This window comes from Anthonomus grandis, chromosome 6 (genome assembly GCF_022605725.1).
Source record: "Anthonomus grandis grandis chromosome 6, icAntGran1.3, whole genome shotgun sequence".
NCBI lineage: Eukaryota > Metazoa > Arthropoda > Insecta > Coleoptera > Curculionidae > Anthonomus > Anthonomus grandis.
In genome coordinates this window covers 15108109-15120143 of record NC_065551.1, presented here as the reverse complement: position 1 = coordinate 15120143, position 12035 = coordinate 15108109, and the positions used below count along the sequence as shown (strand labels likewise).

Sequence of the window (12035 nt, the reverse complement as noted above, 5' to 3'; positions counted from 1 at the left end):
TTATGGTTTTTTAGGCGTTTGATTTCATTTTTTACTTCGGTAAGTTCGACAGGATGAAAGAAAAATTAATGCTCAACCGACACTTGTTGAAGATAGTGTAGGGGATCAATGTTACTACGAATGCCCTTGAGCAAGATATTAGGTATATCACAATAATAGTCGTTTAAAATGTCAGGTCTTAACTCCGGTTCCGATACTTTTCTATGGCAATGTCTAAAATCATTAATAATCGACCAACACTCTCTTTGCCTATTTGATGACATATTTAAGCGATCCCTATAATAATTAGATTTTGCTGCTTTAATTGTCTTTCTGTACAGACTACGGTAATTCTGATGATATACAAGGATATTTTCATTTGCGGTATATTTGCACAATTTAGTCAAAAAACGGAGGTTTTTAGCAGAAATTCTAAGGCCTCTTGTAACCCATGGTTTTCGTTTCTTAGTTTTAAGCCTCATTTTAGGAAAGCACTGATTGATCTTATCACACAGAACTTGAAAAAATAAAGTAAGTGGATCAGAATACACATCAGATACAGAATACTTAGGTATGTAGGTTATATGACTATGACAACAAAATGGATTTCTAGTTTTTGACATAGAAATATGAGAAAGTCCCTATTTTCTATATTAATCGATAGTACACGGGCACATCTAGGCATGAAGTTGAAAAAAATTTCATAATTTATAAGTTCTTGAATAGTTTAGTCACATAAAAATGGACATTAAATATCTAAATCTGTACTATAAATGTAATTATCAAAATTGTTATATTAACATTTTTTCCAGTGTATTAATTGCTACTCCAGGATGTTACTGAACTCAAAATCATTACTTACCTACTTACTTAGACCAGCCAAACAATACCTTAAGCATTTTAGCCTCATCGATCTATCTCTTATTTCTTGCTACTTCTTCCCAATTTCAGATTTCTATCCTGTTGACGTATCTCTCTACATTATCTTTCCATCTTTATTTAGGTCGTCCCGGCGGCCTTCTTGCGCTTGGTCTGCCTCTATAAACGGCTCCAAAATATCCCTATTTTCCACTCTGGCTACGTGTCCTGCCCATATAAACCTATGATTCACGGCTGTTTAGTAATTTCCCTTACTTTACCGCACGTGTGTTTCCTCCACTGGGTTGTTACTGGATCCTATAAGCATCCACACATTTTCCTTAATACTTCATTCTCGAAGATTGCCATGATGAAGATGTCATCTCTAATAGTCATGATCTATGCCTTGCTCCCATACAGGACCACAGGGATTACTTTTTTGGTAGATTTCGTGATCCAAGCAAATTGCTTAGGGCAGCTCTGACTATTTGTTTTATGAATTCGACACTGTATTTCCTTTCTAACATCATTCTCATTCTTTCTATCTCATCTTTTCTCATCTTTTAATCTTCACTGATAAGAGGTCTTGATGATGAAGATCCTCATCTTTATTATCAAGCCTTCTTATCACTTATTCCAGAGCTACGTAAGTACTTAGAAAGTAATGGCAAGAGCACGTCACTCTGTCATAGCTCACTTTGAAAATTAAAGGACTCACATTGTTCCTTCAACTTTAACCCAGGCCTTGGATTCTAGGATGCACATCTTCATCAGATTAATGAATTTATTTAGGAAACCAAAGTTTTTCATAATTGTCCATAGACTTTTGCGGTGAATACTGTCATAAGCTTGTTTATAGTTTACAAATAGAGCAAAGGTAGCTTCGGCATATTCCCATTGCTTTTGCAGAATTTGTCTCTTGTTGAATATTCTATCTATTGTCCCTTTCTTCTTTAAAATCCACACTGATATTCCCCAATATACCTTACCTATTCCCCAGGCAGTGGTAAGATGTTTTGTATTTTTGACAAAACTTTTTTAGGGGAATTTCTGATGATTCCTTATGAATTGGTTGTATTAATACCAAGTTTGTATTAATGCCTCCTTTCATTCGTTTCGCATTGTCTCTTACCTCCAGACTTGTCTGATAAGATTGTGTATTTGGTTTTTATTATCTGGCCCTCTCTGCTTTATGAGTTCTGCTTGCATCTAGGCCTGGTAACTTCCTATTATTTATTTTTCTTGTGGACTTTATCTACAGAAAAAATAATCACTTTTTTCTATTGTATCTTTATTATACCTTTATTTAACGGGTTATCTGGCTCCTCCATATTCAACAGCTCTTCAAAGTTATGTCGTGCCTTATTGTTTCATAAAAGTTGCTTATTCTTCACGGTTCATAGTGTTGCGTTATATCATGTTTTTTTCTTTCATGTATCTTTTTTCATCTTGATAAATTCCTTAATGTTCTCGTTAATTTGCTCCTATTCTATTAATTAGATACTTTTCTTTAAATTGCTTTTTGATCTTAAATTTCTGTTTGCAATCTTCTTCTAACCATGTTTTCTTTCTTAGGGGCTAGTGCTCATAGCGTTATATGTATTGCCTATTTCTATCTAATAAGCTGATAATTTTAACTTCAGGGTTTTGGAGTCTATGTACGTTGACTTTATAAGCCCGCTTCCTAGGGGGTTGGTTTTTCGTATAAGTCTTTGTATATTCATCCTTATTCTTGCTACAACCAAGATATGGCTGCTGTCACTAATATCACTTTTGTGGCGTTTTTCTATCAGAATATGGTCAATTTGATTCTTAGTGTATTGGTCAGTCAAGATTCCCGTGTACATATGAATGTTTTGTCGCGGAAAGTATGTGCTCACAACCATTATTTTGTTGCCAACTGCAATGCTTGCCTATTTTCACGTTTACACTACCTAGCACAACTTTGTCATCGTACGATGGAAGTGATCTTTGATTATGGTTACCGCTTTCTCTGGGTTCATAAATGTTTACGATAGGCATGTTTTTCGGGATACTTCTAATTCTGATTACACATATTCAGTCATTTGTCCAATCTTTCGTTCTTATTAAGGACGAAGCCGATTCCATATTTATTCTGTCTGGAGTGTCCACCGTAGTATACCCTTAGTAATTTACATCGATCTAACCACCTTATGTCCATCGAACTCCTTGTATTGCACATACATCAAGATTGTACTGTCTCAGGAGCCACTTCCTATAATGTCCCAGGTTTATATTGGGTGATGGCATTGCCAAACTGGTCATTGCAATCCCATATAAATTCTGATACATTCAAATATTGGCTTTCCTGTATACTTTACAGAAAAACTGTATTAGACTTTTTTGAAGGTGCGAGTAAGGTAAGCCATCATACCAAATTTTATTACTTTCTAATAAGCAATTTAGAATTTATTAAAAAAAACTGAAAACTTAAATATGAAACCACCAGCCAAATTATCAAAATATTATGTCAAAGTGTTGTCATCTATTAATTTAGTGGTCAGTATAAATAATTATTACAGTAACCAAGAGAAAATAAATATGATTAAGTGGTACTACATGAGCAATAGCAAATGAGCAAATGCTCAGAGCAATACAATATTGATGGCAGAGCTAGAGAGAATAATTCAGATTTTGGAATGTTGAAGAAAGTAAAGGAAATAGCAGCAGAACTCTAGAGAGCAGGAGAAGTTGTAGGAAAAGATCATAGTACAGTATTGCGCACACTAAAAAATAGCATTCTTTTAAATATCAAAAACATCAGGGAATACGATAAAATCCGAAGAGCAGATTTCCGTTTTGAAGTTATGGAAAGGGCGAATAACCACAGGGATTTTTTATGAAATGTTTGTTTTACGGACGAATGCACCTTTACCATGAGCCAAGTGTTCAAAATTTGCATTACTGGAGTAAAGAAAATGAGCATAGATATGTTCTTACAAGGACCCAGTACCCTCAGAAGATAAATGTTTGAGCGGGTATTTTTGGTCATAAAATTATTGGACCTTTAGACCTTTTTAGAGAAATATTTGGGAGGAGACGCATTTTTGGAACTTTTACAAAATCAAATTGGACCAGCATTGGAAGTTGCACCTTTCACTAAACCACTTTGAAAGGGGAATTTGAAATACTACCCATCATTTTTTGGGAGGGAGAAAACCTTCTGTTTTCTGTTTTTTAGGCACTGGTTTTGTTTAGCGCGTTGAAACAACTTAACCTCGATCGTTAACCTCGATCTGCAAAAACATTTTTTGCTAACCAACACAAATTTATAAGTGCGAAATCTGTGTAAAATGTCAAACAATTCTGGTTGCACTGAAAATCCCTTTAAGACAATATCATTAGGAGAATATCCTGAGGATGTTTTCATACTTGCGTCCAAAACAACCCTAATTTTTGTAGACTTGCTGTCTTCGCGAATGACACAGTGGTGAGGCAAAAAATATTTTACTTCTTCCTGAAGATTAGTTAAAGTAAGGGAAATTTTCTTAGCATAACCATTGTCTAAATATTCATTTATAAAAATTTTATATTCTGAAAACAGTTTTTTATCATGACAAAGTCTTTCTTCGAAAGAGAAGATACGCCAATGGTTCTATAAAGGGCCAATCTATTTGAAATTTACCATTTTCGAGTCTTTTAGTTGTAGCTTTAAATACCTTTTCAGCGCGAATATCTAGGGGAGATAAATTTCTTTGATTTTCGACTTTCTCTATCGCCCAAAATTTTTCTAACATATTTTCAATCTTAGAGTGGGAATCCGAGAATTATATTACTTGAGAGCAACAGAATACTTTGTCTGAGGCGCTAACATGAGAATTAACATTTTTTCCTCCTATTACGTATCCCAAGTAAGTGTTAAAAAGGGTTGGCAAACCTTGACCTAAATGAAGGGTACCAGGAGTAATCAGCTCGGAAAATATATCAGCGCCAAGCAATAGATCTATATTTAAAGTTTTATAATATTGAGGGTCTGCTAGTTCTATGTTAGGTGGCAGCTTAATTTTTTGAGGGTCCAAAGACATTTGAGGAAAAGGACAGGTTATATTATCGAGAATGGAACAGGAAACAGCAAACCTTTTAGCAGAATTATCTTTTGCATGTAAATAAATATCAATTATTTTATTAGTGTGAGTGTTTTGGTTCGCTATTCCAGAAATATAAATCGGACTAAAATATTGTTTATAACCTAAAGTTTTTGCTAAATCAAAGGTAACAAATGAGAATTGACTGCCACAATCCAGCAGGGCTTTGGTAAATTTTTGTTCACCGTTGCTAGCCTGAAGGCCTACTATGGCGGTGGCTAGCAGCCTTTGCACATTATTATTAAAAGTTAAGTGAAGAGATTGTACTGTGTGAGTATAGGCGCTCTGATCTACTTGTGAATGAGGTGGTTCCGGGGCTGTACTTGACGAAGGGGGGTGAGAAGGGGAATTAGTGCTAGATGTGTTGCGTTGTGAGATATTATTGCGATTTTAGTTAATATTTCTTTGTGAGTTTGCATAGACATTTTCTTGAGAGCTAGGGGCTCAATTTCGAGGAGAATATGAGGGAGCATCATTATGTAAGAGTGTAAAGATAATTTCAAACACACTTTAGGGTCATAATTAGAGCATTATTTATAAAGATGTGCCTTATCAAAATGTAGAAGAGTTAAAGATGGCAATTTTAATAGAATGTAATCAAATAACTGCTTATCAGCTTAGTAATATAAGAACTGAATTTTACAACCGATTAGGATATTGTTTGGGGGTAAATGGAGGATTATTTGAGCATTTATTTATAAAATCAGTTAATAAAAAGTAATGAAATTTAGTATGGTGGCTAATTTTACTCGCACCTTTTAAAAAATCTAATACAGTTTTTCTGTAAAATATACAGGGAAGCTGATATTTGAAAGTATCATAATTTGAATGGGATTTTCTATGGCCAGCTTGGCGATGCATCACCCGGTATAGTATTCATACGTTCCACGTTCCTAAGCTTATGTTCTTTTTTGTTTGCCGTCGTCTTCATTTTAGTAATTGACTTGAGCGTCCAATGCTCCTCTTTTATCCGGACTTGGGATCTGCTACTACTGAGCTACTCAGTTCATCCAGCCCATTAGTAGACAAAGTCATCATTACTTGGCCAAAATGAGACTATAAGATCCAAAAAATAAATCCCTAGTAAATAATCAGCATATTAATATACTAATTGAGACATTAAACCCAAAAAAAGAAAATATTAAATTTTTAGAATATTTTTGCGTTGATACTACTAGTACATCACTAATTGGTAGTTGTGGAGGCTAAAACGGGACCTTAAGAGTAAAAAAAAAATTTTCTGTTAAATCAATGGGTAACTAAGGTTTACAAAATAATTATCGTATTACCGTAATAATGTAATTTTAAAGTTTTTGTAAATCCATGTTTGGCCCATTCTCAGGTATCTTAATTTTAACCTTTTAACCGTTTTAACCTTGTCTGAGGCACTAGATCCGTAAGATGTATTGACGGAACCCCTTAATTTGTTATCCCTGATGATCGACATGTTATATGTCCGAAACATGTAGGATTAATATTTTAAATAAATTTAGTGGAGAATGACCAAAGTACCCTTAGTTACCCATTCATCTATTAACTCCACTGCAAGAATGGACTACTTCTTCAACTTTCACTTTTAAATACTAAACAATTTAATCAGCGTGTAATTAAGATATTCAACACTCGCCATAATGAGATTTTGATACCTTAAAAGGCAATTAAATTATTACTTACTTCCTTATCACCCTCTCTATCATTTAATTAATTAAAACCAATAATCTTTCATATGTTTTTTTTCAGAATTTTCGTGATCAACGTATAGACGGTAGCGGTCTCCCACTCCTCACCGAAGAGCACCTCACCAATACCATCGGAATGAAATTAGGGCCGGCCTTAAAACTGAAGTCAATTTTAGCGAAGAAACTTGGAAGTTGTAATGTCTGTTTGCATTGTTCGCATTGCCATAACGGTACGGGAGGGAGTCCCGAAAATGCTTGTGGTGGCGGTAATACTTCGGATTCAGGAGGAACTTCTTGAAAAAAAAACACGAACAATTTATATAAAACTTAAGCTTTAAAAAAGGAAAGAGTATGTCATGTCCGTTTAGGTTATGCGACAATAAATACTAATTCTTGTAAATACTAATGTAAGTATTTAGGAAAGTGTAAAGATGTATATATTAAGGCTTAAACGTAATATATTTTCTTCTGGTAAATGTACTTATAAATAGTTTTTTAAGGATATTGCTCAACTGTATATTTGATCCTCCATGTTCAAGAGAGAGAGATTCTTATGATAAAATATATTTTTTATAATAAATTATTTAACTACTTATGATGAAATTCGCAATATGATTAAGCTTAAGGTTACAAGAAATAAATAATATATCGTTGGTATATATTTGTCATATCGAAGGACTTGTATTTTTATAAATTATTTGTACAAATTTAATAAATTATATAAAAGAATTAACAGAGTCATTAATAATCATTGATTTTTAAACCATTTTAGCCATTCCTATACATCGTATAAGCAGTGACTGACTCGTCTGGCGCATTCGCCATTTCATAAGAACTATCAGTTGCAATGGATATTGAACTATTTGATTTACAATTTCTCTTCTCCATCGATTTGTATAAGATTATAACTATTTCTTTTGGCAGTATTGTAAGGCAGTAGAGCTTGAAAAAATATGTTTGTATGAAACACTTTGATCATGTTAGATAATTTATTTAAATCTTTATTTCTAACACACAACTTGCCCAATAATAGGAAATTGGTTATATGTTAACTAATAGGAAAAATAACTATATTAAACTTAACCAAAACAAAAAAACTGCAACAACAATATATAAATCAATATTTCAGTTTTAAACACTACCAACCACAATAAGCCCTAAGTCACGATAATATATATATCAATTATAGCACCAACAATGACATTCGATCAAAAATAAAAAACGTGTCGGTTAACTTATAAATCACAATTTCTTAAGAATATGTCATAATAATACACAATGTTTAAGAAACAAAATTGTTCAAATTGAGGCGAAGAAATTTTCTTATGATATATTAGTATTTAGTCAACACTGGTTGTCAGTCGCTGAGTTAGAACAAATTAAATTTTTGGAAATTAGCAGGAAAAAAAGATTAGTGAGAAATATTTGACATAAAATCATAATACATGATTGTAACAGGTTTTGTACGATAAATATAATAAAAATTAACATCTGAATAATAAAAAAATCCTCCACAAGATGTTTTAAAAAATAAAGTGTTTAATTTTTACAAAATTAATTTTTTTAGTTTTAAATTTTGAAAAACCTATAATTAAAATAATTAACCTAAAGTCATATACGCAAGTACATTATATGTATATAGGAGAAAGGCGGGCAAAATGGGGTAGTTTGTCTCCAAATAAAGATAACTTTGGTATTAATTGACACAGAAACTTTAATTTCCGAAAAAATAATTTCTACATATCATGCCTAAGTTATAAGAGCTTAAAATAAAATAAAAAATATACAAGTTTTTTGTTACATTAATTTTAGCAAACCAATGCTAATTGCCCTGTTTTGCCCGCACGGTCGGTTACGGTCCGTTAACGAAGGGTAAAAATCTCCACAGTAGAGGCACTAACTCCGCATCACTAACTTCACTGTCACTTGAGTCATTATTTTACAGAATATTGGAGGCTTTAGTAATTTTTTTCTTTTTTGGTGATGGTGCAAGGTTTTTCTTCACAAGAGTTTTCCCTTTAGAATTTTTATTCTTTTTTTTCTCGGCTTCATCTAGCTCGTTTTTGTAAGGTGAAGACGATAAAATAGCAGTCTTTCCCCTTTTACGAGAAACTCTTTTCTCAGTTTGTTTTATTTTAGGGATTGGAAATATACCCTCAGGACTAACAATCTTAAAGCTTACCTCTGAATCTTTTGATGTACCTGGTTTGAAAATATCAATTGGTTCTGGAGTTTTTTCTTTAACTAAATTAATTTCCGATAGTTGTGTTTCATTCATAGTTTCACTATTATTGTTTTTAGGTGGTAAGTTTTCATTTTGTTCAATATTTGTTGTTTCGGAAGGCAAAAAGTCTGCATCAGTGAAAACATCCTTATTAACTGGCCAAACTCCAGTTTTTAAAAATCTATTTTTTAGTTATTTGTTGTAAGGTTACACGACCAGGATTAGCTCTAAGCCATTTGCGTACTTCTTCAGCGTAATAGGTACTTATTGGTTTCATTAAAGCTACATCTAGGGCTTGTAGCCGATGGGTGCAATGGGGAGGGTAGCAGATCAAAATAACTCCATGTTCCCTGGCGTAATTAATAACTTCCAGGTTTTTTGTGTGGGATAAATGTCCATCCAAAGGAAGTAGAATTGGTCGGTCTTTTGAGGGCTGGGCAAATTCCACAAATTTTTTGAACCCAATAAAGAATAAATTTTTATCCATCCATTCACTATCATTTAGCTCTACCCAACCACCAGAAACAATTTCATCCATGAAAGCTTGTTGCATTTTTTTTGTACCAAATATAAACATGGGAGGCATGTATGCTCCTGAAGCCGAAAAGCATATTTCAATAGTGACGGTCTCACCCCTCTCCCCTTACGTCAAGGCTCCGACTTGTCTTTTCCCTTTAGTGGCAATAATTTTAGATATTCCCTTCAGATTAACTGACACTCCGGTTTCGTCCACATTATAGATTTTATCGGCTGTCAGTTGATATTTATCTACAGCTTCGATAAGTAAGTTAAAAAAATTACCTACAGCCTCTTTATTAAACCCTATTGCTCGAGCTCCAGATGTTGCTTCTGGTGTTCTGATTGAAAGTTCTGGATGTCGACGCAAAAAACTCTGCATTCAATCCTTCCCAGCCATGGCAAGTCCTTTATTAAACGGATGATCAAGTTCATTGAGCTAATTGAAGCTAATTAAAATGCTAAACGCCTGCATTCAGTCATCGTTAATCCAAACAATCTTTTTTCCATGTGCATTAAATAATTTGCAAGGTCTTGTTCCTGTTCAGGAGTGAATATTGCCTTAAATCGTCCCAAAGATTTAGTAACAACATACCCGGGATTTTTTCTAGCTTTTTTAACGTGGCGCTCTAATTTAGATTGAGGCACATTAAACCTGGTAGATGCTCTGTAAAGTATAGTACCCCATTTTGCCATTTAATACTGCTATTACAGCATTCTGCATACTGTCCGTGGACCATTCGTGTCGGTCAGAATCGCGGTTGTACTTAAACAGCATCTGAAAATAATAATTATTATTATTGTTTTATATTGGCGTTTTTATATTGCCCAAATGCACATTTTGAGGTTAGGTATATTTTTTTACTAAACATTTTTACACACAAATATGCCTAAATGTGTATACTTTTCCATAAAGAATAACAATTAAAGATGAATTACAATTATGGTTCACTTACCTTTTATTAAATTATTGACGAAAATATACCTGCACCTCTAAAACAAACACCGCTCGACTGACCGATATTCAGGCAGCTTCTGAAGTGACAGCGCTTTTTGCCATCGATCGGGTATGGTCTTAAACTAAGCTGTACGAACTTTTGGATAGATCGAGCTGGTTGTACTAAAAATAATCACGACACCCCGTTTTGCCCGCCTACCCCATCTTGCCTGCCTTTCCCCTATAGGGTGATTCGTTATTTCATTTCAAGGTTGTTAATTTTCTATGCTGACGAAGAATCCCGTAGCAAAAAATCAATTGAACGACGCGACTTCAATTGTTCTTGTTTAAATTTCTCTTTTGTCATTATTTTGCATTTTGATACTTCATACTAATATATTGAAATCGCAATGTTCAATTGTTTTTTTACGAGATTCTTAATAAAAAAAAAGAAAAATCTTTTAAATTTAAGCTGATGGTCTATCTTTAACAAAAAAGATAGCCATTGTATTAAATATAACGAATCAGCCTGTATATTCGAAACAAAATAATAGAGGTTGGTAATATTTAAAAAAAGAGCTTGTAGCTGTACATATACCTACCCTCATAAATCGTGCTTTTCCTATTGAAATATTATATAATATTGTACTAACATTAACTTACTCGACAATTAATTTACTCGATAATTAATTTTATACCTACCTAGATACAAGACATTTTAGGCTTAGAAAAGTTTTTGGAAGGGGGGAGAGGAGAGAAAAACTGTGATATCGCTATATAAAATGTAATGTCACAACTATAAATACCTAAAAATTTAATTAAACTAATTAAAATTTAAAGTAATCGAGTTATTAGTAGAAGTTATTAAACTTACATTAATAATTACCCTTAAGAACCTAATTTCGTCAAAACTCTAAACACGTATCAAATTCTAAAACAATCGGTCAACTAGATTTTATACTTAAACTTCACTCTGTATATTTGAATAAAGAGTAGCCATTTTGAATACGCCATATTGACTTTTCTAAATCTAATTAAAAATTCAGATTTCTCATCCTCAAAATCCCTATATACCAATTTTTAACAAAATCGAACAAACTTAGTTCTCCCCCACCCCTACCCTTAAAATGAATTGAGGAAGAAACTCAAAAACATCAAAATTATTGCACTATCATCGTAACCCGAGACACGTACCAAATTTCAAAGCAATCGGTCAAAGGTAGAAGTTAGTTAAAATCGAATTCTTAGACTTATTACATAGTCTGTACCTTAAAAAAATTATGCAAATCATAAAGACGAACCTGGACAGCAAATTTTTACATATGGAAAAATTCTCTAATAATGTTTTAATCAACTAAAATATATTTTACAGTAAAACCTGGTAAAACTTTTTTTGCTATTAAAAAGAAAATAAAATTGTATATATAGTTTTTTCGGACTTCTCTATTTTTCAAAATAATTTATAATAGATAACTCTGTCAAAGACAAAAAGTAAATATTTTGATATACTTACGTATAACTGCTCCTTCCATTGTCAAAAGGATTTAAAAACTTATTACACTTTACTATATTAAAATTGTATATCTGCAATAAAACATGAATAATTGAACAAACGTTTGTCTAAATTTTGGTTTGAAGTCAAATACTTCAAAACTGAGGAATAGTTTTAACATGTTTGTATCAGAAATACCCATAGCTATGATCTCAAAGCCTATTACCAAATTTTTTCTCGTCGC

The 12035-nt window shown here is 32.9% G+C and overlaps 1 protein-coding gene across 4 annotated transcripts in view; it reads left to right on the top strand.

The window, feature by feature from the left end:
* LOC126737677 (putative protein TPRXL) overlaps positions 1 to 7351 on the top strand; it is a 283568-nt gene extending 276217 nt beyond the window's left edge. For all 4 annotated transcript variants that reach the window (XM_050442672.1, XM_050442675.1, XM_050442673.1 and 1 more), the window contains one exon: positions 6684 to 7351. In XM_050442672.1, the coding sequence (XP_050298629.1) occupies positions 6684 to 6920 (237 nt within the window). In that variant the 3' untranslated portion in view covers positions 6921 to 7351. The remainder of the gene's footprint in view (positions 1 to 6683) is intronic.
* Positions 7352 to 12035: the final 4684 nt, after the last annotated feature.